Source organism: Paramormyrops kingsleyae, chromosome 20 (genome assembly GCF_048594095.1).
Source record: "Paramormyrops kingsleyae isolate MSU_618 chromosome 20, PKINGS_0.4, whole genome shotgun sequence".
NCBI classification, from domain to species: domain Eukaryota; kingdom Metazoa; phylum Chordata; class Actinopteri; order Osteoglossiformes; family Mormyridae; genus Paramormyrops; species Paramormyrops kingsleyae.
In genome coordinates this window covers 8,342,404-8,366,848 of record NC_132816.1, presented here as the reverse complement: position 1 = coordinate 8,366,848, position 24,445 = coordinate 8,342,404, and the positions used below count along the sequence as shown (strand labels likewise).

Below are 24,445 nucleotides of genomic sequence, written 5' to 3'. Positions count from 1 at the left end.
TTCATGCGTTTGTTTGTTTTTCATATGTGAGAAATTAACTATAATGCACATAATTAAAATTGTTTCAATCGTGATGTGGTGACATTTGAGGACCTTTTTTTTCCATTCATGATTTGAATTGGTGCTCAAGACATTTTACTTCAAACCCAAGGTTCAGTCTTCTACCATCTCTCAGTGAAAACTGTTTGTTGAATGACAGTAGCCTAAGGCTAAAGTCTTGGCTTTGAATATTCCCATATTCATATAATGCTTCTTGAGGTAAACAAAGCATAATACAGAGGGGATATAATTGTGTACTTTTTGCAGGACCAACTTGTTAGCTAACCGGTTGCATAATAAATTCTTTTGCAGATCCACTGGATTACTTACTGGAAACTCAGCCGCACCCAATGATGGAACCAATATTTTAAATTTGAAAATGAATACAGCTTCTATTGATGATTAGTGGTTTTAATAATAATAATACATTTTATTTATAAAGCGCTTTTCAAGACACTCAAAGACGCTTGATAACACAGAATATCACAGAATATTTGTGGTATATCCAAAAACTAGCATGTAGTACTGAGATGAAAATTAGTTTATGTCACTATTTTGCATTACTCAGGGGTGTCCTTATTACGCAGGCTTACCCAGCCCCCCCGATACCATCCACAACTACGTCAGGTCAGGTTGCAGCGCATGCGCATGCACCGCTAGAGCTGCAGCTACGCCTTTGTAGAAAATAGTAAGGGGCCTTGTGACAACTCAAAACTGCATGTCCAGTTGGCCTGCACGTTAATGTCAACATTGCATACCGTGCACAAGGCTTGCAAAAGCTTCAACAGGCAGCTTGGTTGAGATTAGTCTCAGATTAGAGGCGGTATTAAATTTCTCACATTGTCACTACATTCAAACACTATACTGTGGTATACGGTATTTTGAAAAGAGAAATGTTATTTAGGCATTGAAATCTTGGCAAAAAAAATTTGGAGTAGGGAGTTTCCCCTACAATACGATTCATCAGATGGAGATCATCAGTAAGTTTTACTAAATCAGTAAGTTTTTACTTTTGAGTTTTATTTCAATGAAGACAGTATGAACCCAAGACTTTTCATATTTTGTCTGGTCAACTTTGTTGAATTCAGTGAAATAAAAGTCAAAACAAATTTACTAATCACTGCGTTTTTATTTCCATTTTCCATACCATCCCAACTTTTTCTGGTTTAGGGGTGTACTTTATTGTTGAATACAGACTCGAATATATAACTATACTCCCTGGGAGCCAAAAAGATTGTGGCAAGCAGCTAAGGTTCTTATGGGCCTAGAATGTTGAGCTTATGGTTAGTAATTCGATCTTGCAAAAGACATGCTTTAGTTTTAGTCCTCTGTGCTGCTAGTTCAGTATCTGCTACACCACCCACCTTGGTGTTGTCTGCAAATTTAACCAGTTTACTGTATGTATTGGTGTCCATATCATTAATGTAAATTAGCAACAATAGAGGTCCTAAAATTGAACCCTGCGGTACCCCACTACAAACGTGGACCCACTGTGACATTGTGCCTCTAATAACTACTCGCTGCTTCCTGTCTGTTAACCAGTTTTCAATCCAAGCTGCCACAGTTCCTAAAATCCCTGCAGCTTTGAGCTTAAGCAAGAGCCGTTTGTGGGGGACAACATCAAAGGCCTTCTGGAAATCTAAGTAGATCACCTTGTATGCCTTTTTGTGATTAATTTCCCTTTTAGCTTCCTCAAAGATCTCAAGTAGATTAGTTAAACAGGACCTACCTCTCCTAAATCCATGTTGGCTATCCCTCAGAATGTTATTTGAATCCAGGTAATCTACCATTTTCACTTGCATTATACTTTTCTTTACTTTTCCAGTTATGCAAGTTAAACAAATTGGCCCATAGTTTGCAGGATTACTTCTATCCCCTTTTTTGAATATGGGGGTTAAATTAGCATGCTTCCTGTCAGAAGGTACCACAGCAGCAGATAAGCATTTCTGAAATAGTTTAGTTAAAGGTTAGCTAATAATCTCCCTTATCTCCTTTAAAACTATAGGTAAGATGCCATCAGGGCCCTGCGGTTTATTTATTTTGAGCTTAGCTAGGCTTTGTACCACATCAGCCTGAGTTATACGTATATTGGTCATAGACAACGCTGTATATGTACTAAATGGTGGTAAGTTACTTGTGTAAAATAATCATTAAACTCATTTACTCCAGGAAATTAGTGATTTCAGCTTTTAGAGCTCTTTTGGAGTTAAAATATTGGAAGAAACTTTTATTGTCATCCTTAGCCTCCAATGCAATTTTTCTTTCTACATTCCCCTTGGAGAGTCTGATGTTATTTTTTTAACTCAACCTGTAGACTTAGATACTCCTGCTTAATTTTGAAATCATTAGTTTTTTTCCATTTGTGGGAGGGAGCCCTTTTCCTCCTGACCGTATTAACTCTCTCCTCTTTAATTTTAACCAGCTGAAGTTTATGTAAGGATCCAGACGGGCAACCAGAAAGGAGGGCATTACAGTAGTCCAGTCTGGAAGTTATAAAGGCATGTATTAATTTTTCTGCATCATTAAGGGAGACCATCTTCCAAAGCTTGGCTATGTTCTGTAGATGATAAAACGCAGTTCTAGTAATGCTTCTTATGTGAGCATCGAAACATAGATTTTAATCAACTAGAAGACCAAGATTTCTGACCACTGTGTTAAGTTGTGTAGGAAGGCCACCGATGTTGAGGTGGTGAAACGTATTTCGTGCATCCTTGGGACCAATTACCAGAACTTCTGTTATAATTTTACAGTGCACACTTTTAATATTAATTGGAGCTCCTCCCACCTATATTCTTCATTAACCTCCCTGCCCCCCCCAGTCCCTAGTTTAAACATTCCTCAGCTACTCTACACATACGCCTCCCCAATAAACTGGTTCCCCTCTGGTTCAGATGCAGCCTGTCTGGCTTGAACTGGTCCCACCTGTTCCAGAAGGTCTTCCAGTGCCCCATAAACCTAAACCCCAACATGCACCACGACCACTGGATCCACCCCATCGCTCAGGGCCAAAAACCTGTGCACATGATTCAGAAGGTCCCCTACCTGGGCACCAGGCAGGCAAGACACCGTACGGGACCCTCTATCACAGGTGCACACATAACTGTCTACACCTCTACTACCACAAACTCCCTCTTCCTGGGGGGAGGGGCCTCCTCATTGCCTAAGAGTCCACCTGCCTCCCCAGTCTCTTCCGGCTCTAAAGCTGGAAGCACCTGAAAGCGGTTAGACACAGTCACTTCAGGTGATGCCGCCTCTGTAAACTGTGTACGCCCCTTTTCTACGTCTATGACCTACGTTCACCCAGCTCTCTTGACCTATCTGTTCATCATTCTCCCCCCTCCCCGCTTGTGACGTACACAGTCTCCCTAGAAGCCGTAGTAACTCTGTCCTCTAACTCAGTGTTTTGTCGGATGAGAGCCTTGACGACGATTGAGTCCACTAACTTATATTGCTGGCAGATGAAGTCCGAAAGCAGAGCAGAGTTTAGCAGAGACCGCTGGGCTTTAGCATTAAAGTGTTTAAGTGCTCCGGCTTACAACAATATTTCTTGCTGGAGATAATGAAGTGTACATCGCTCAGGCACACCCACACTGCCTGGTAAGGGATGGTGGTCTTCAGTGTGTGGTTTATGCACATTTTAGCACTGACAACCAGCTCACATTGGTGATTTTGTCATATTAAGTATGTTCAGTGTTTTTTTTTGTAGAATACATAGTAGGCCAATTTGTTCCAATAGTCTGGAAACACAGAAATATTTTCTTATTTTTCCTTTTTCTATAATTATCCACACTTGGGAAAACACAAAAATCAAATTCCATACTTTTCCCATACTAAGTAGGAACCCTGTCCTTGGTTAAAAAAAAAAAAAAATCCCATTATGCTTAGTATTATATAAAAATTTAAATTCATATATTTGTATAACTGGCCAGTTGTCCAGTATGTTCATTACCATGACAACCAGACCTTTGAGAATAGGGAGGGGCTTCAGCGATGAAGATTTCTTAAGCTGATAACATTTTAGAAGGACCAGGCTCCGTGACATTTTCATCATCAACTTTGGGTAAATGTGGAATTACATATTCTGCAATGATCATCTCCATAAATCGGTCTTAACTGAAATGGGTCAATTCTGAAACTTGAGCAGAACAAAAAAAAATTCTTATTCATTATGAAGTGTTACTTTGTAACAAAAGCGAACACAAATGATTGTGTACTGGACAGCGGGGGAAGTGCATGAAGCAAGTGTAGGCTTTGTTAGTCTTATGGGGTGCTGGTATAGCTTTGGTTCATGTCCGGTGAGGGACTATATCTCACCCAAGGTCCTCAGACAGGCCGCAGACTCATAACAACCGTGCCTTGGATAACCAGTAATGGAAAATGGATGGGCAAGGTAAATGCCAATAGCCATTATGATTTGCCAAGTTTATTTATAAATGTCTGTGGTGAAGGACTTCTGCCTGATCTAGAATCCCCCAGCATGACAGCAGATAATGGGGCATTTCCATAACCATTAATTCAGTACAGGGTTACAGTAAACATGGTACCTATGCCAAGAATCACAGGGCGCACAATGTACTCTCGATAATTTCAAAACACTGATTCATCTAGTGGTATATTTTTGAACTATGAGAGGGAATGGGAAGCACCCAAAGGCAGGAGTGCCACTACAGATTTTGGGCCCCCAACCTAGATCAATATAATTATATTCCAAATATTTTAGGGCCCCTGTCATTCAAAGATGCTTGAACTGTACTAACTTTCCCACCATTTCTGGAGCCCCTGTCAAATATTTTCTATTTATGTTTTATACAACTTTTACACAGCTTTTTTTTCCAATAGTTTATTTTTATCATTCATTATGTCAGTTTATTCAACAGCAATCTGAAATGTAAACTGTAGGGTGGTTCATTGTATAATAGTGATTATCATTTGTATATAATAAAAAAATATAAAATACATGTCACAAAGCATATGCTCAATAAACAGTACAAAATTTAAAACTGGAAGGGTTTAAGTTTTATGGTGTTTACAAGGTTATGAGAAAACAGTACTTGTTAGATTACTACAGTAACTTACCTAATTAAACACTGAATATAATTGAAATTAGTAAAAAGATGTTGCTTACAAATATTACCTAGACTAAATAATACAAGAGAAAATAAGTCTGACGGAAAATAAGTCTGATCCGCTTGTTCAAATTTTATTTGTGTTATAATAGAAATTACTGTCACAACTATTACTGCAACTAATACAGCAAAACAAGAAAACATAAAACACAAACATCTCGTTCTCCTAATCCTGTTGGTTCATCTATAAGTTTTGTTTTGAGTAACATGGAAAAGTCACTAGATCTGTACATTTTAACATGGTGAACTAAGAATGAGCAATTTTTGGTGTGACATGACATTAAGTCCCTAAATATACCATGCAGGCATACAAGGCAGGAGTTTTGTGCAAATGAGGCATCTGTGTTTGCATTTGTTGCTTTACATCCTCTGTGGTAAATGACTACATAGTCACATTTTTAAACCCATAGACACCTCCTCTTGTCCATCTCTGAATATATCATTCTAGGGTTCAGCAGTGTCACTGGACATGTTTACATTGGCAATGGATGTGACAGTATCACAGGATATAGCATGAGATGGGCTTGGTTTGGGAGGTAGGATGTGTGTGTGCTGGAGCGCATGGCGTTCCAGTAGGGTTCGGTGAGTGAAGGCTCGATGGCAGACATCGCAGGAGAAGGTGCGCTCTACCCGATGCGTACGCATGTGAACGTTAAGCGAACTTTTCTGAGTAAAACGCTTCCCACAGACCGAGCACTGGAATGCCCGAACGCCAGTGTGCACCACCATGTGCTTGAGCAGGTAGTCTCGAAGGGAGAACGAACGCCAGCAAATGCTGCACTGGTGAGGCTTCTGACCTGCAACAGAAACAGAGAGATGCAATCTCACTAATAAATTGTAACAATTACAAAAACAATCCCATTCTGGCATTCATAAGTCACTTGCATCCAAGTTCATTACTCCATTGTAAATATTACCACTTATATACAAAGAAATAGTGTGAAAAAAAGTTGAGTACACAGATGAAACATGAGCCTATGTATCTGTGAAACCAGCTGAAGTGTTTCAGTTCTCAAGCTTGAAACCCCCAAATCAGATGAGCACTCATTTATTTCACCTCATTCCCTTTCATTAGATACTGAGCTTTACTCTTTGCTGCCCTAAGTAAACCCACATGGCCCATGATGCCCAACACCACGCCCAGTTCCAGCAGTTACACACCCTGATTTTTTTTCTCTTTGCATGCAAAGTCCCTTATTCCTTCCTCTGTTCCCCACATAATATCCTCTGTTCACATTCACACTTGATGCATGAACAGGCCTCTGACGACTGCCCGTCAGGATTACACAATACACTGCATAACTATCTCCAACCTTTTACTAAAACATCTTGCCCCTTCATCATTCTCATCAGTAAATTAATGACAGAATTTTGACCGGGGCGCCCTTCAAGGGCCACTTTCATTTTTGGGGTGGCTGCACCACACTATGCCACGTATTTACACCCAACACCCCCAAGATGCACCCCTGAGTACATAAGCTGTAATACATCATACTATTATAATATTGCAACAGATATATGTAGCACATTTTTCACACATTTATCTGCAAGAAGTTTGCTTGAAGTTGTAGTCAATTTTTTTAAGTATTTCAATGACTGGTGAAAAATATGGAGAGAGATGATAATATGTCTACACATTACTCATCTCATTTCATTGAGAAAATATGGGATCAGCAAAAGTCTTGTTTCTCACACAAACATACAATTTAAAGTAAGAGACACATCCTGAGAGAACTATGCTGAAAATATTTCTGAACCTATGTTCACCCATAATGACCCCCATGCTGTAATTGGTGCAGTGGTGGCCTAACGGTTAGGGATGTGCATTTGTAATTGAAAGATTGCTGGTTCAAATCCCTGACCAGCAAGGCACCGCCCCCAAGCACTGGTCCCCAGGTGCTGAATTAGCTGCCCCCCCCTGCTATGCCAGATATGGGTTAAATGCAGAGGACACAATTCGTCGTGGTGCACAGTGTGCTGTGCTGTCAACACTGATCATCTAATTCTAATAATTCCATATATAATAAGTATATCAAATCTACTATGAAAAACTATCAATATAGCTGCATTCACACCATATTCAAGAATAACACATACTATAGTGATCAGAGAACAAAAGATATTCATACCAATATTTTGCAATATACAGTACATGTCAAAATATCTCATGTAGAGAGACGGGGACAGGAAACAGGCACCGGTGACCCAGCCTCAACAAGCAGTAAACATCTTCACAAAACTGCAATTTATAGCATTTAGAGCATTCTTAAACCACATGCATCTAAGCTTAACCCATTCATAACCTAGTGAAATAAGCACAACACCTGAAACCCTGAACAACAGAAAAAGTAATATAATCTCAAGAGTCACTCTTTTTCCCACATCCAGACAGGTTTCCATGTGACGCCTAAAACCCACAGTGTCTGTTGGATTGGGAAGCCATCCTGGCATTAGGTCTGATGATGCTCTCTAAGTTTGTTTTATGGCTTAGGGTCATTTTTCAGGACCTATTCCCTGACACTAAGAAAATAAAGCCCCTTATATTCTGCTAAACAAATTCAAGAGTGCTTTCATGAAAACCAGGATGAAGTAAAATGTTGAATGAAGAATGTTCCAGTATTCCACTATGCAGTTTAGGGTTGGTATATGACAACATTTCAAGGTCTGAAGCAGTACTGCAGGGTGGCTGTACTCTACATCAGATCTGAGATATTAATATATTAAGTGCTTCTGTTACATTGCATCTTATACAATTATCCATACAGTGGGTGAACACTGTAGATGCCCAATAAAATAGACACACTGGCAGATCCAGTAAACACAAACAGGATGGTAAATAGGCATGCATACCAGAGTGTATGAACATATGTTTGCTGTAATTTTTTCTGGAACGTAAACTCTTCCCACAATGAGAGCAATCGAAAGATGTTTCAGAGCCTTGAGAGGACGGGGAGGGGCCTGTTGCACAGGAAGAGGATGCCAATGTAGCAGGAGTAATTGGAGTTGTTGATGGAATTTGCAGGTTTGGTTCTGCCTTGCTGTCAATCATCATAGGTCCACGCACAAAGTATGTTGGTGATTGAGGCTGGCCCATTTGGTACTGGAAAAGCATCTGAAATTGAGATTTAAAACTGAATTAGTAAAAGGTGATAAAACCAGCACATAAAGTTCAAGGTCAAGGTCACCAGGGCTTGTTATTCAAAGGCAATCTGATCGGATTTGGGATAATGGATTGGATCAAATCTTGAAAAAGGGTTGTTCAAAAGTAAAAAATGGATTCTGAAATATTGTGTGCAGGTTTGGTCACCATACCTTAAAAAGGACATTGCTGCCTTGGAAAGGGTGCAACATAGGGCTACAAGAATGATTCCTGGTCTTAGACGAATGTCTTATGAGGAGAGGTTAGCTGAGCTGAATCTGTTTAGCCTCAAGCAAAGGAGACTAAGGGGGGACATGATCCAGGTATATAAGTTCTAACAGGTCTGGATGCTGTTCAGCCAAATGGCTACTTCAATATTAGTTTAAATACTAGAACTCGTGGTTATATGTGGAAATTAGTGGAAAAACATTTTTAAATAGATCTGAGAAAGCACTTCTTTACACAGCGTGTAGTTAGAGTATGCAATAGTTCCTTTAAATCAGAGCTAGGTAAGATTTTAACAACTCTGAGCTATTAGTTAAGTTCTCCCCAAACGAGTTTGATGGGCCTCCTCTTGTTTGTAAATTCCTTATGTTCTTATGAATTGTCATTCATCACTGCATGTAAATAAATGACACAATCATCAGAACAACCAGTCACACGTAGTCTACGATAACATGATTTCTTATTGTTAACTATTAGGCACACTGGCTATTCTGCCTGTTGTTTGTTACATAGTAGGTAGCCTACATTGGGATATATAGTCCAATTTAAAACACTGGTAGTTTAACATCCAGATTTGGTAATCTTGAAAAGCTGGTATCAGCTTCCGCGTAATCCAGTCCAATTTTGCTTTGAAAAACCAGGACAAAAGTAAGATAGATTACATGATCCCGGATGCCAAATTAAGGGATTACAAAATTTGAATCTTTTGGAACAACCAGGCCCAAGTGATCATTTTGGGCCACTATTAGGCCACTGCTCCAGGGACCACAGATAAATAGCTGACCCACAATTGCCACAGTTTCCTCTTATCTAAGGCTTCTTCAGACCCAGGGCACTCAATTTCAGAGGCCTAGAGGGCCATGGCAAATGCAAAAGGCCCCTGGTTTGCTGACAATAAAATTTGCTGGGGGGAGGTTCCATATTGCGGGGTTTTCTTATTCAGAACCATGGCATTTTCAGAACTTTGTCTGTAAGTAACACGATTCATATATCATTTTACACTATGTAAGACAAGAATTTAGTTTTGAAATAATCGGATGTAAGCTGTAAGTTCTGAATGTTAAGTTGTTCTGAATAAATTTATGAGATTTTCAGTTTCACAACAAAATTAAAACGGTAAAAATCAAGAAGACTTAAGCCTTGCTTTATATTAGAGACTGACTAGTTGTTTACTAGCTGTCTAGATTTGCGCCAAAAAAGATGCAGGACATGCATCTCTGTCAATAAGTTTACTTTTGTCAAGGTATTAGATGAGGAAAAAAATTAAAGGCGCACAACCAGTTTTCACACAGCTGGGTACAGGGTATAGACTAATAATAAAATATTCAGGATCAGGCATGTTGGGGACCACAAAATAAACCCTCGCAGGCCACATTTGAGTACCAAGGCCTTATATATCTGCCACGTATGAGTGCAAACTGAGCAGGTTTACAGTACAACCCAAACACTTCTTTATAGATCTGACTGTTTAATGGGTTAACTTATAACCCAGTTACTTACTCATTTGAATCTACCTCCAAAATTAAGAGTTAAAGAGTATGGAGCGTTTTAATAGCGATACTGCAAACATTTACATTATTAAAATGAACTGAAGATCCAACTAACCTGATTGTTAATTGGTTGTGTAGAGGATGAGGGAGACACTGTCTTGCATACTCTGGAGTTAAATGGTATATTTTCGGAAGGATACTCAGACTCCTGCTCTGTTTGTGGCCAGAAATGCTCAGAAAACATGGACCCCTCTTCATAGTATGGTCCTTCCTGCCAAGTCCAAAGAAAATGACAGATATGCTTTATTACACTGAATACTTATCACACTCAGCAGAAAATCCAAAATAAGAAAGATTATCATCAGTGCAACACATGACATGAAAAAACCAAAAAATTTAAATAACTAGATGAATCTTGAGTGGACTGTATGTTACCATAGGCTCTTGTGTAGCCTCATGCCCTTTCCTTTCCTCCTCATATGTAAGCACTCCTCCATTACTCTCTACCCATCCTTCATCTTTCACCATTACATCCTCTCCTCCGATAACCTGAGAAAGAAAGAGTTTGCTGAGGCTGAAACAACTGTAGGGGCCATTCACATACTATTCTATGAAAATATGTTTGATTTAAACATTTACTGCAGCAACAGCTGATAGAATTAAGAAAGAACAACATGTATGGTTAAGAAAAGGTCATGAAAAGGTCACAATTGCAATTGACAGGAAGTGACTGGAGAAGTACAAAAATCACAGACACATCAAATATGAGACCCTAGATGTTCATAACAAGCATCGATCTGAATTAATGCAGTAGTGGATTTCCAACTGCGCAGTTCCTCCTTTAGCCATCTGTCCTTAAATCTGTATTTTTAAGGTCTATTACTAAGTGTAACTCTTCTGCATAAACAGACACAGGCACAGAATCTCAGAGAAAACTAGTGCAGGCAGTGTTTAATAAGAATACCGTAGACATTAAGCTACATTAAATGCAAACTGACAAGCGAATTACTGTATGTTCCATTTCTAGTGATAAGACTAAAGGATCAGAGCATATAACAACATTAAGTGCTTTCAAAACGAGACAAATATTTCTTAATGAATCTGGCAAACTCACAGAATGCAGAATACTACCAAAGTACAGACGCTCCTCTACTTACGACTGAAATGTTCGTAAGTCGTTATTCAACACCATTTTAAGGGTATACGCAAGTACAAAGAACTAGGATGCTGGGAGTACGCACGCTACGCTGCTGCACGGCGGGAGTAGCGGGCAGAAGTCGTACAAGGCGGAATTGGTGCTCAGAAATAAAAAAAATGATGTTGCGGACAGGAAACGGGAGCCCAAGGAACACAATTTGGACTTACAGTCCTGTTCATTTGTATGTCTGAAAGTTCGTAAGTAGAAAGTTCTTAAGTAGAGGAGCGTCTGTATGTGTAAAGTATGTGTGCATTAATAAATTCTAAATTAACTGGGATTTGTTGTCCATGTTTTCAAACTGGGAAGTCTACTGTTCCTCTGACATTTTTACATTCCAACATCCAGGCCTTTGGGTTAGGAACAGGCTATTCTTTTACATTCTTCTACTAGTCAAGTGCAATATCTGTGAAATTTCAGATAATTCTTATGTTTATAATAAAAATCTGTCAGTATCTTTTGTAATCCAGAATAGTTTGATCATTTAGAACGTGCACCATATACCCAAAAGGACAATTCAGATGACATATCTGAGCAAAGGCCAATTTTCATTTGTTCGGCAGAGGCCTAAGGTCCCAGCTCATTAATATTCATGACAAAGCCACACCCCCCAACAAAGAAATTTCCCCTCTTCTTACCTGTAACCTCAGCGGTTGTCTCTGCTTGCGACTGTGCCCTCCACCACGTTCTTTATCCCGATCTCGCTCTCTCTCTCTTCCTTCCACGTCCTCCTCATTGTATTTCTCCATTCCTGGGACAGTTTCCTCATTGTCTACTTCCAAAAGGGTCCCCTGCATATTTTCTCCACTAATTTCATCACTGTTAGAACCAGTGTTGACATGTACACTGCTATTACTGTTGTTAATCTCTAAAAAGTCTCTTAATTTGTATCTGACATCTTGAGCACAACCAGATTCTGGTTTCAACTGAGCTGGACTGGCTTCAGAGCTCAAATTTCCTGATTCGCACACAGAATTAAGTTGAATTTCTCCAAACTGTCTAGCCTGTTCAAGATTACTGGCCCCATTCTTGTTCACATTAACATTGTGACTGTTGCTTATGGTGAGGTTTCCTGATGCGGAGTCTTCAGTTCCGTAATTTGAGAAATTTTGGAAACCTCCTCCTTTTTCCCTAACTTTTGATCTTTTTTCCTCATGCTTAGGTAGAACCCCTGCAGCACCAGACACAATCCCCCCAGCTTTCTGGGAAATAATCTGGGTGCACTCGTCAATGACTGTTTTAATTTGCAAAATACTTGCAGCAGTTAGTATGCAGAGTGCTTGAGACTGCAGTACCACCAGTGAACCACTGTACATAAAATCCACAAGCTGCTTAATGGTTTCTGCTGGCACCAGGGGGGGCACTGAGATCTCTGAGTGACCTAAAAGCAGTTTGTCTTGGAAAAAGGGACTCCCAGCTGCCAGAACACAAGCATGTGCCCGTAGAGATGCATCATGGATACGTACTGTTACATCACAGAAAAGACCTTCCTGGCGCTGTGACCGTAAAGCCTCTAAAACAGACTGGCTTGAGTTATGTAAGTGAATGTAATGCACGGCTTCTGTACTGGAAGACATGGCAGGACTGGTGATATGAGTCTGTCTCTCTTTCTCTCTCTCACTCACTCTAGCTACGGTACAGTATAATCACATAGTGTTAAGCACTGTGAAGGTACTACTAAAGAAATTCTTTCCTTACTCTTGCCGTTTCAAATTTCTTATTTTCCTGTAAGAGATACAAAAAGGTAAACAATATTCAATATTTATTTAAACAAATAATTCCAGATGCCAAAAACTGTACATAGCTCAATTCAATAAAAAGTTGAGCTAAATAATTTTGTGTACTTAAACACAACAAACTGGAGACACAGACTTTATTTGTCACCTCAATCTACAGCCACATGGTGCTTCTCTGGGTGGGGACTCTGTGCCTGTGGGCAATTTCAGTACAAAAAAATTGAATTGTTACTCCACGCCCTTCACCGTTTAATGTAGCAAAAAAATGCAATTTGCAAAATTAACCTTGAACTTGAAAAAAGAAACAGACTTATGTAAAAGTTGAACCTGACACCTCATAATAAAAATTCTGAAGTATCATTTTTTGCTACCCACACTGTAGAAAGGTGCTACATCTTAAAGTAAATGTTTAAAATACAAATAACATCTCTGAGCTCTGGATAGCATATACATCTGTATGTGTAATTCATATGCCACATTTAATCAAAATCAAAAATGATGATGCAAAAACTTTTTTTGCTAATTATTTTAATTAAAACGGAATAACTCCTGTACTGTTCAGTATATATATATTTATTTGTTTACAATTTACACTAGGTGTTTTAATAATAACAATAAAAAATTAATGTTCTGAGATTATATTTTCTTTGTATTCCATTAATTGTGTGCAATTAAGATTCCTGATTGTCATATTTGTCATTTCCATTTTAGGTGAAGTTCAAAGTTTGCATTTAAGTTCTAAATAATGGATTGATCAAATGGACTTGTGGTAGAAATTCAAGATTTCTGATGCATCAAATCGTTCCCTAAATAATCGTAATTAAGCCAACCAATTACACCCCTACCCTGTTACCAATACAAAAGCCAAATCATAAACTTCCTAAGAAAATGTGGTTTATATGATCCCATATCATAAAATTGTGTTTTTATGCTCTTTAGACTGGATGCTTAAATGACAACTTCAGATCCTGTCAAGTACCACTGAACAATTCTCAAACAATTCAATTTTGATTAAAAAGGTATTTTTTAAAGCCGTTATGGATTGAAGCAATCAAGATATGATGCATTTATGCATAAGGGAAAGAATCATTTTGTCAAGTACTGATATGGGTATTAAATGTATAATCAGATTGCAATGTGAGAAATGCTTAAAGAAATACAGACCATAGGGTCAGTTTGCATTGTAAAATTCATCACTTGGAATCTTTTAAAAGGATTATGTACAACTACATGACAATATTTTTCATTGTAAAATGTGTCACAATGTTTTTCCATTGCTCCTTCATCCTTTGAGGGATATAAAAAGCACGATTTTCATTGCTCCGTCCTTGATACGCAACATTTTTTCATTCCTATTGTCTATTGGCTAAAACGTCAGAATCCCTTTCATTTGGGAGTGAGTGCAGTACTATATAATAATGTACAGTGTACTTTATTATTACTGAATTTGATGGTGGTAATTACTTACTGTGCATAATTAATCAAATTAAACTTTACTATATGTACTGAAAAATCACATTACACATGGGGTGCGTGGATAGTTTGCTATTATCTGCGGTTTTTCAGCCATCTGTGGAAAGTCTTGGGATGTATCACCTGCGCATACAGGGCGATTACTGTATCTTCTTGTAGCAGTACAATATGCTGTCTGCGCATTTCTGCACAGATTCTGTCGGACTCACGCAATATCCACGTATAAATATAACCCACTTTGTAATATTCATAAGGCCCAATGCATAATACGGATGTACAAGATAACATTTACTGTGTCATAAGTCTTTTTTTCCTCCATTACAAATAACATCGCACAATTGTAAATAACTGTACACATCAGCTCTAAACTGTTAATATTCTTTTTCGGTACCTATTTATATTATTTCATACATTTTTATACCTCTTTCCTTGTTGTAATTGTTTTTAATGCTCTTTATACCTGCTGCTGGTCCAAACAAATTAATGTTTGGACAATGAAGTCAATTCTGAAGTTCCTATTTGTGATGATAAGGGTGCTTACATTGTTTTAGATTTATTTTGTAAAGTAGTTTCAGAAATGCGTTTTTTTTCACGGTCCTTGGACACATTTTTCATTGGACAGCGATGAAATGTACAGATAGTGTCGTATCCCGATTCTTGAGATACCTCCAAAATATGTATCATGGATAGAATTGTGACTAGCCATGATTATGTATAATTCTTTGTAAATAGTTAGAGTTGAAGAGCATTTCAGGTCTACATTTAAAGTAAGAGCAAGAGCTGTAACGGTATACGTATTCATTGTGTGCTGTTCAATGCAGCCAATGAATACATTTCTTGACCAGAGAAACATAAATTCACAAGCAGTTATTCAACATGGAAATCATTACACTAATTGTGGCTGAGTTGGTTACAGCTAGTGCTGGAGAGGTCAAAGACCCCCCCCCCCCACACACACACCCCATCACTTAAATCAGAGTAGTTTGGGAAAATTTTGGTTTCCAAGTAAATTACACCATCACTAGAGAGTTAGTAGCTGTTAAGACCGGACGGACTGACTTTTCTAGGGGCCCTAGCCTGACATGGGTAGGGGGCCATGTTTGCTCGCGCCATAAGAGAAACAAAAGGGAAGTAAAAACAATGGAACATTAATAATATGCTAATCAAAGTGCAGAGTACCAGTGGAAAAACTTACCAATCAGGGTATGAGCAGGAGTACTGCTGGTTAAATTCACCGATCAGGGTGTGTGAGAGGGGGATTGATCAGCCAAATTGAATAGGTTCCTCTCCCTCTTTTGCCATGGCCCTATGCTGTACCCTAGGATAGCCCATGCCTTACTCTCCCCCTGGGACTTTTTATTGTGCTCTCTCCTCCTCAGTTCACATTCTGTCTGCCACTCTACCGGGACAGCGCCAAAGGTAAAGGAGATGTAATGTCAATCTTCTATCTTTGTGCCATTTTGCTTGGCAGTGAAACAACTGGTAGCTCACCACTAGACTCCAGTGTCTAAAGAAAGCTGGGTAGCGTGGACTCTCTCTACAATCGCCTTATGGAAAGTCCAGCCCTGGATAAGACCAAGACTGTCTGCCGGCTGTGTCATACCGAACTCGCATATGTTGCCGGCAAGACATCCAACATGCTAACTTATTTGAGATGTAAGGAAAAGTCGTAAAGTCGTAAGAGGTTCTTGGTTGATCATTTGGATACAGACAGTGTTAGCAATTTATGATCATGGGGGAAGTCAGGGAGAGAATGGGGGTTCTGGTCGGCACCACTAGGGTGATAAGGAAGTGACTGAATTACAATGATCATAAAAGTCTCCATCCTGTCCTGCCCCATCCCTGCCCCAGGCTCCTCACAGGCCAGGGGGGGTCACTCTTTATATGTAAATTCACTCACAACACCAACACACAGCACCTTGGCGGGGAGGGTCTTTTGGGGTATAAAGGGGGGTGAAGAGCTGCCCTTAATTTGTATTTGAGCTGCCTTTCAGTACCCGGTGTATGTCTACACTGTATTACATTATATTATTTTTACTGTTCAATAAACCACCATTTTGCTGAAACTGCGGAGACTCTGCAAGTGGATTCCTTACAGAGACATCATTTGAGTGTGTGTACAATCGGAAGTTAGTCTCCCTGTGGCATTTAATGTGCTTTTGCCAGGAAATTCTAACCAGGCTAAAATAAATAACTAAGGCTACAGGATATTTATCACCACAGTTATGTAACCATACTTAGTAGTACAGGACACAGGATTTGGTTCAATATGATTGTCCAGTAAAATCCCGTTATAATGGACTTCTAGGGACCTGGCAAAAAAGTCCGTTACATCCAAAGTCCGTTATATCCAGAGTTGCTGTATGCCCAGAACACAACTACAGGACACCATTTACTCATGCCACACCCCAGCAGACACACGTGTGGTATAGATTATTATATTGTACATGTAGTAATCCAATGTTACCTGATCAGATGCGTGACTATTAATAATCCCGACTACGTACGTATCTGCGCTGGATATCACCGACACGCCACACGCCTTGTAGGCGTAACTGCGCATGTTCGTTGTAGCCGAACAAAACTACAGCTAAAAGCGGCCCTGGGGATCAAATTGTTTGTCTGTTATAAGCGAAATTCCGTTATAAGTCCGCTATATCCAATTTATATTATTTGCGATTAATTTAATCAATGGCAAATTTAATACTAATTATTTGATGTGTATTAATATTTGTATCTACCTAAGAAAAAGCTGATGTACTAAACTTTTCAAATAAGGGGAAATGTAATGGTCTACAAATAATGATTCTTTTTTGCACATTGGCTATGTTAATACTTGCTTATCGATGTCTTTGTCAGTCTTGAAATGTTAAATGAAATTCAAAGTTGCCATCATTGTGTCAGGTCATTTCTGCTCGGTGTTTTGCAGACTGCTGTCTTTCTGTCACCTACCTAAAATTTGTGTCACCAAAGTTTCACATTTTTGGGGCTGGGTTACGCACTGATATGTGCATACTGTGGCGTGTTGTGGCTTCTGTTACACAGCATTTTTGATGTTCTAATCAGATCAGCCAGAGTTACAATTGTGGAGCTGGTGGCGATAGGGGGAAAACCAGATTGGAAAGTAATATTAATTGTAGTGCTACAATGTGTGACTTTACAAGTCATTTATAATAAGACTAAGTCAAGTCGAGTCTTTTTCATAAATTATTAAGCAAGTCTCAAGTCATCCAACTCGAGTCACCAACCTCTGACAAACGGGTACATATTAATTCATATACAGTCAGACCTCGGACATTCGCGAGGTTAGGTTCCAGAACCCATCACAAATGAGGAGGATTCGCGGATGTTTGGTAGAGTCATTAAAAATGGTAATATGTGCTTATTTATATAGTTTAAATCCTAAATATGACCCAAGTCATGCTCCCAAAACACTTCAATTTCATTTAAAAGTTAGCTTAATACATTACCTTTTAAAAAAAAACAAATGTTTGATGTAAAAATAGAGTACAGTATCGCCTAACAGATATTTGTCACACTAGCACATTTACAGTACAGTATACTAATGTTACCCCTACTAATTCATAGAACACGGCATTGGCTGCCGTTTTCTTTTGCATTCACGGTAAGGTAAAATGAGTAAATGAACAGGACTGTAAAGTTATTGACAGAGGTCATATACGTAACCAAGGTACAATTCAATAAAATACGTAAAGGAAACATGTACAGGGTACAAGTATTCAATCAATTAAAAATTATGTAAAGACGTACAGAAATAATAAGTTGTAAAAAAACTGTGCGCTAACCACGAAAAAGAGAGAGAACAAAAATACATACATGCATTAAAAAAAATGAATAAAAATCAGTAGAATGATATTTTCGCGGATCTGTGAATACGCAAATCACGAAGTGCGAATGCACGAGGGCTGACTGTACCAAAATCTGAAAAATGTCATTCAAAATTTCAGTGAAATCTAATGAAATTTCCATCTGCTGACCATTATGCTTATTAGTATTTATAAAACAGAGCCACAGGTAACGTAAGCTTTTTCCTGAAAATTATTCAAATATTATCGGAATTTAGTTATGCGGTTTTAAAAATTAGCATTCTGTTTTTAGCATTCTAGAATTATATCAATTTACATTGGGATTAACATAATAAGATATATCTTACTGAATACAAATGAAGTTAATGTTAATTGGTTACTACTTTAACAAAAAAAAACATATTGCTTACGAGGTATGGCCTCACAATAATCAAAATGATATATTCCAGGTACTCTGGCTTCCTTCCACAGACTAATTGGTGTCAGCAAATTTCCCACATTGTATGAGTGTGCGTGAGTGTTACTATGCCGAGTTTCCATCTCGGCTGCACCCGTGCCTTTGCCCTCTCTGCATGGGACATGTTCCAGGCCACCCTGTGGATGGATGGATGGATGGATGGATGGAAGGAAGGAAGAGTGCAAGAATGGAATGGTGGTCCTAGCAGTGGGTTAGATGAGAAATAAGTTTGAAATATATCTGATTTGTCTGTCTAGGTCCACATACAGGTAAACACTGTATTTTGTTAAAAGTGTGGATTTTTGGAAGCATCATATGATTATGAAGATTATTGTATTATATTATCATATTTATATTATATTATATTATAAAGTCATATTAATAAAGTTATTGTAGAAAAAAACTTACTGAAATTAAGATTACTGATGGAATTGATAATCAAAAATGAAAAACAGATGCTGCACACACCCACTATAAATCATCCATCCAGCCATCCATCCATCCATCCATTCATCCATCCATCCATCCATCCATCTTCCAACCATCTTTATCCTGATCTGGATTACAAAGAGCCACTATAAGTTTCAATCATAAACACCACAAGGTGGTAAACATGAAACTTTCAGTTAAACATGTTAGTTAACAAGCAATAGTAGCAGAATGCTCAATGCTTTCAATGAATAAAAAGAGCAGCACATTCCTCGATCATCATAACCATAAAATAATAAATATCACTATTTATTCCTATTAAGTTTAATTATCAGGTTAGCGCATTTTTCCTAAAAAAATAAAATAAAAACCTAAAAACGACATTTAAAAAAATTGTCTACAGAATTTAATTATGCTATACGCAGTTAAGCAGATACTTAAAGCAGTCATAAAATCCGCAACAACTGAAGGACAATTATAGATTTCATTATTTCAATACGTTTTCCATACTCACATCACTGGTCACCAGTTAAGTGGGTGGACGTTTCTCTCAACTGCACACGACGCAACATACTATTCTGTGTCACAGAACATAAGCAGGCACTACCAGATTAACTGAGTAATGAGAATTATTGATATATGTACTTGTTAATTATTTATTGCATACACAACAAGGTGATCCTAAGTGAAATCGTATCGGAACTAAGATCGAAATCCGACTCTTACAGAAGCCATTTTGGGGGTTCATAAAGCGAAGATGTAAATACAACTAGAGGCCAGTAGCGTCCCAATAGAAACTACTTCCTTTCTGTGCTATAGCGAGACAGTCGATGCATATCCGGGATATGTCATAAGCGCTCATAGATATCATTATACATATAGATGCCGCACTGGGGTTGTCGGCATGCGTAAATTCCATCGCCATCTTGTGACGGGGTTATAACCAGTACTAGTATACACCACAAACGGAAGATGCCGGACATTTTCGTTGCTTATGGATGTTCTAATGAAGGTAATGATCAAACTAAACAGGGAATAACATTTCACTTCATTTTTTATTACATACAAATTATAAACAAAACTACACCATGGTTTTACATGCAGAAACAAAATATAATTTCCTTAGAAAAAAATAGTAAGTTCATGTGGAATAGAAGTACACACATCTACATTAGATTATAAATATGAAAAATATGCATTTTTATTTGACCAAGTATTCTAATTATTTGACATTCGTAACAAACCAAGCCGCTTCAAAATCGGTTGAAACGTCGACGATTTATGATGATTTTAATTGTGGATAAACCTTTTATCCACAATTACAGACGAACGTGCATTAAGAAGGAGCGGCTACCCCGTATCAAGATGGCAGCCGCATTTACGCATCGCTCCAATGAACAGCACTGACCAAGGCGGCATCTATTCTGTGTATGATATCTATGATAAGCGTTGAGGTCCACTTTTACATTACGAAGCTTCCGGTTTCAAATTTTCATAATAAAGGTCCAGATAATATGGTAACAGTAAAATCCCATTGTCTGTATTAGACGTTGGTTAGGGAAGTGCAGTTGTAATTAAAAGATTGCTGATTTTAATCCCCGACCAGCACGGCACCACTGAGGTACCCTGAGCAAGGTAGCGCCCCCAAGCACTGCTCCCTGCTATGTCACGATGTGACATATTGGTTAAATGCAGAGGACACGTTTCGTTGTTATGGGCTGTGGTGTTTCAACAATGACCACTGATCTCTAAAGTCTAAATTCATCAATCCGTCTTCCAGCCGCTTATCTAGTACAGGTCGCTGTTTCTTCGCCCAAAGTGCATATTTAGCCTAAGTGCACGTAAAACTCAGATTTAAGTCAATGGGAGAATGCGTTTAAGTGAAAAAAGCGCGCCGCTATGAACATTTTTTTTAAACTAAGCCATTGGAAGCTAGAATCTACCACATTATGCATTATTACAAATATTTTAGAAAATGCATTTACCGTTTATCGGTCAACGTTCTTACTGTTATGTCACAGAAAATGATGGTCATACTACAAAAGAGAAATAAAATATAAATATATTAACATTAAAAAAATACAAATAATATAAATGATATTCAAACATGGACATTAAAACAAAGATTCTGCAAATTGTCATATAGATGGAATGTGTAATCAATGAATAAGTATTCTTTCTGGCCTACACATTGGAGGCCTGGCACGTGTCAGCATATCCTGGCAGGCTCACCGGCAATGTAAATAGCCCCTGTCTGTAATTGTAAGTAACCTTTGTATTGTTGTTATGGTTATAGTTGCCTTCCTGATTGTGGCATCCTCGCATGTTCTTAGCTTGTAGAACTCTCCCACCATGTGTGCACCTTACAGTTCGTCATCTGACCACCTTGTGTTTCTGCTGTGTGTATTCATGGGTTCAGCCTCATTGGGTGCCTGTTACAGTCTTGTTCAATGCCTCGCTTTGCTCTGCGCTACATTACAGTGGCCCTGAAAGCCCAGAACACGTCAACATTAACACAACGCAAAAATATGAAGGCACAAAAACATGTTATGTGTTCTTAATGTGTTGTGTTCTCTTAATGTATTTTCTTAATGTGTTGTTTTCTTAATGTGTTGTGTTCTCTTAATGCAGGTGTGTCAACCTCGACTCCTGGAGGGCCGGAGCCCGTTGTAGCTTAGTTCTTTCCTTGTTCTACCACAAATGATTCAGTTCAGGAGCTGTGAGGTAATTAGCACAAGGAGGTGCAAGGACTCATTTTGTTAAATGAGGGGAAACCCAAAAATGTGCAGGGATCTGGCATACCTTTGACACCCCTGTCTTAATGTATTTGTAATTGCATTTTCTTAATGTGTTGCGGTTTTCAAAACGAAAGTGCTCTGTGCCAATAGGGGCAGCATTCGACCCACTGATCAAGGTTGTATTCAGCTAGAGAATACAAGACAGACTGTTAGGTCCCAGTGGTATATTGATACATTTTCAAAACAAGATCTAGAATGTGGCATGGTGGTGTAGAGCTTGCATGTTCTCCCCATGTTGTTGTGGTGTTTCCTCTGGGTACTCCACTATTCCCCCCACAAAAAAAAACTTACTGAGGCCTATTGGAGTTACCGAATTGCCTGTAGGTCTGCAAGTGAGTGAATGGCATGTGAGTGTGCTCTGCGGTGGGTTGGTGCCCCATCCTGGGTTGCTTACTTCCTTGTGCCCATAGGCTCCAGACCCCCTGCAACCCTGAATAAAAAATGGTTGGATGGATGCAATGCTATGGATATTTCTACAATTTGGCAATTAACCTTTTGTGATTTTAAGAGGTGATACATTGAAACATGAAAATATTTTCTTTCTCATCAAAGAATGTTTTTGAGTTTGCTATCATGATAAATGAGATAAGTAATAACTAATTAATGTTAACAAATGTCCTGTATTAACTTCTTTTTCTCTCATTGTTAAAAATCATTATACACTATATTTCCATAAGTATCAGGACACCTGCCTTTACACACATGAACTTTAATGACGTCCCATTCTTAATACATAGGCTTTAATATGGAGTTGGCCCACCTTTTGCAGCTATAACAGCTTCAACTCTTCTGGGAAGACTGTCCACAACATTTAGGAGTGTGTTTATGGGAATTTTTGACCATTCTTCCAGGAGAGCATTTGTGAGATCAGGCACTGATGTTCGATGAGAAGGCCTGGCTCGCAGTCTCCGCACTAATCCATCCCAAACAGGTGGAGGTCAGGACTCGCTCATCCATGCCCTTATGGGCCTTGCTATGTGCACTGGTGTGCAGTCATGTTGGAACAGGAAGGGGCCATCCCCAAACTGTTCCCACAAAGTTGGGAGCATGAAATTGTCCAAAATGGCTCTGAATGCTGCAGCATTAAGAGTTCCTTTCACTGGAACTAAGGGGCCAAGCCCAACCCCTGAAAAACAACCCACACCATAATCCCCCCTCCATAAAACTGTACACTTGGCACAATGCAGTCGCCTGACTGCAGTACCGTTCTCCTGGCAACCGCCAAACCCAGAGTCATCCATTGGATTGCGAGACAGAGAAGCGTGATTCGTCACTCACAAGAACATGTCTCCACTGCTCTAGAGTCCAGTGGCCGAGTGCTTTACAACACTGCATCCGACGCTTTGCATTGCACTAGGTGATGTAAGGCTTGGATGCCTATTCTATCAAGTTCTCTACGCACTGTGCTTGAGCTAATCTGAAGGCCACACGAAGTTTGGAGGTCTGTAGCTATTGACAGTTTGTGACTTCAGCACACTGTGCACCTCAGCATCTGTTGTGCTCGCTATGTGATTTTATGTAGCCTACCACTTCGTGCCTGAGTTGCAGTTGTTCCCAATTGCTTCCACTTTGTTATAATATCACTAACAGTTTACCGTGGAATATTTAGTAGCGAGGAAATTTCACGAATGGATTTATTGCACAGGTAGCATCCTATCACGGTACCACACTTGAATTCACTGAGCTCCTGAGAGTGACCCATTCTTTCTCAAATGTTTGTAGAAGCAGTCTGCATGCCTAGGTGCTTATTTTATACACCTGTGGCTATAGAAGTGATTGGAACACCTAAATTCAATGATGAATAGTGGGTGCTACACCACTGTGCATATATATCCAAGGGCCGCCTTGGCGAATTCAGCTGAAATATCCTTATATCTTTTAAAACCTTCAAAGAATTGTCACCTTTCTCTTCAACTGAGCCAATGTTTTGAATTGCCTTTCACTTTGCTGCCATTTGACTCATAGAAAATGATCAGATTTCATTTATATTTCAGCCTGTGCATAATGCAGTATTTTGAATGTTTTAATAAACTGGCCAGTAGGTGGAGTCAGTGCTCTATTTCATTAATGCCATTCAATACCTTAAGACCTCCTCCAGATTGCCTGTTTGTTTTACAGTTACTTATGTATATGTTACATGGTGTTTAAAATAATTATTAAATAATAATCACAACTTCCTCAGAATGTACCTGTTGTGTACCATGTTTTCCATGAAGTCCTTCAAAATGTACACAGCACAGCTGCTCCTGAGGATTGGGTTTTATACTTTTTACTTCTAGTGGTAATTTCCCACATCACAGTATTTACTAGTATTACTAAATGTAGGACTACAAATGCATACATTGGCTGCTTTGGCTAATGGAAATAGTCAACCTGCAACACCGGCTGAATGCATATAGCAGGCTAGTATTTAATCAGCTATTTACTTCATGGTCAACTATCATTACATTCCAAAGGGTCTTTTTCATAGATGTTTGTCATGGCATTGAGATGCTTGTCATCCATGCAATA

General features: G+C 38.8%; 1 protein-coding gene across 6 annotated transcripts; it reads right to left on the bottom strand.

Annotated features, from left to right (window-relative positions):
- Window positions 1–5,032: 5,032 nt before the first annotated feature.
- Window positions 5,033–19,954, bottom strand: zbtb45 (zinc finger and BTB domain containing 45). 6 transcript variants are annotated; one of them, XM_023825066.2, is made up of 8 exons: window positions 19,651–19,952; window positions 13,087–13,144; window positions 12,913–12,939; window positions 11,853–12,033; window positions 10,455–10,568; window positions 10,135–10,290; window positions 8,016–8,277; window positions 5,033–5,962 (listed from the first exon to the last, which is right to left on the bottom strand). In XM_023825066.2, exons 4-8 carry the CDS (start codon window positions 12,009–12,011, stop codon window positions 5,610–5,612), a joined length of 1,044 nt encoding a protein of 347 aa, XP_023680834.2. In that variant the 5' UTR covers window positions 12,012–12,033; window positions 12,913–12,939; window positions 13,087–13,144; window positions 19,651–19,952; the 3' UTR covers window positions 5,033–5,609. The 6 variants fall into 6 exon arrangements, with proteins under 6 accessions (XP_023680834.2, XP_023680833.2, XP_023680830.2 ...); XM_023825065.2 differs by having other exon boundaries at window positions 13,099–13,144; XM_023825062.2 differs by having other exon boundaries at window positions 11,853–12,939; window positions 19,651–19,954.
- Between the last annotated feature and the right edge of the window lie 4,491 nt (window positions 19,955–24,445).

Bases quoted from the DNA above. Each gene is read 5' to 3' on its own strand.
- zbtb45 (XM_023825062.2), bottom strand. From the start codon at position 12,791: ATGTCTTCCAGTACAGAAGCCGTGCATTACATTCACTTACATAACTCA. The intron at 8,278-10,134 runs GTTAGTTGGATC...TCTCAATTTCAG, and splicing joins CACAACCAATTAACAATCAG to ATGCTTTTCCAGTACCAAAT. The intron at 5,963-8,015 runs GTATGCATGCCT...TTTCTGTTGCAG, and splicing joins ACATATGTTCATACACTCTG to GTCAGAAGCCTCACCAGTGC.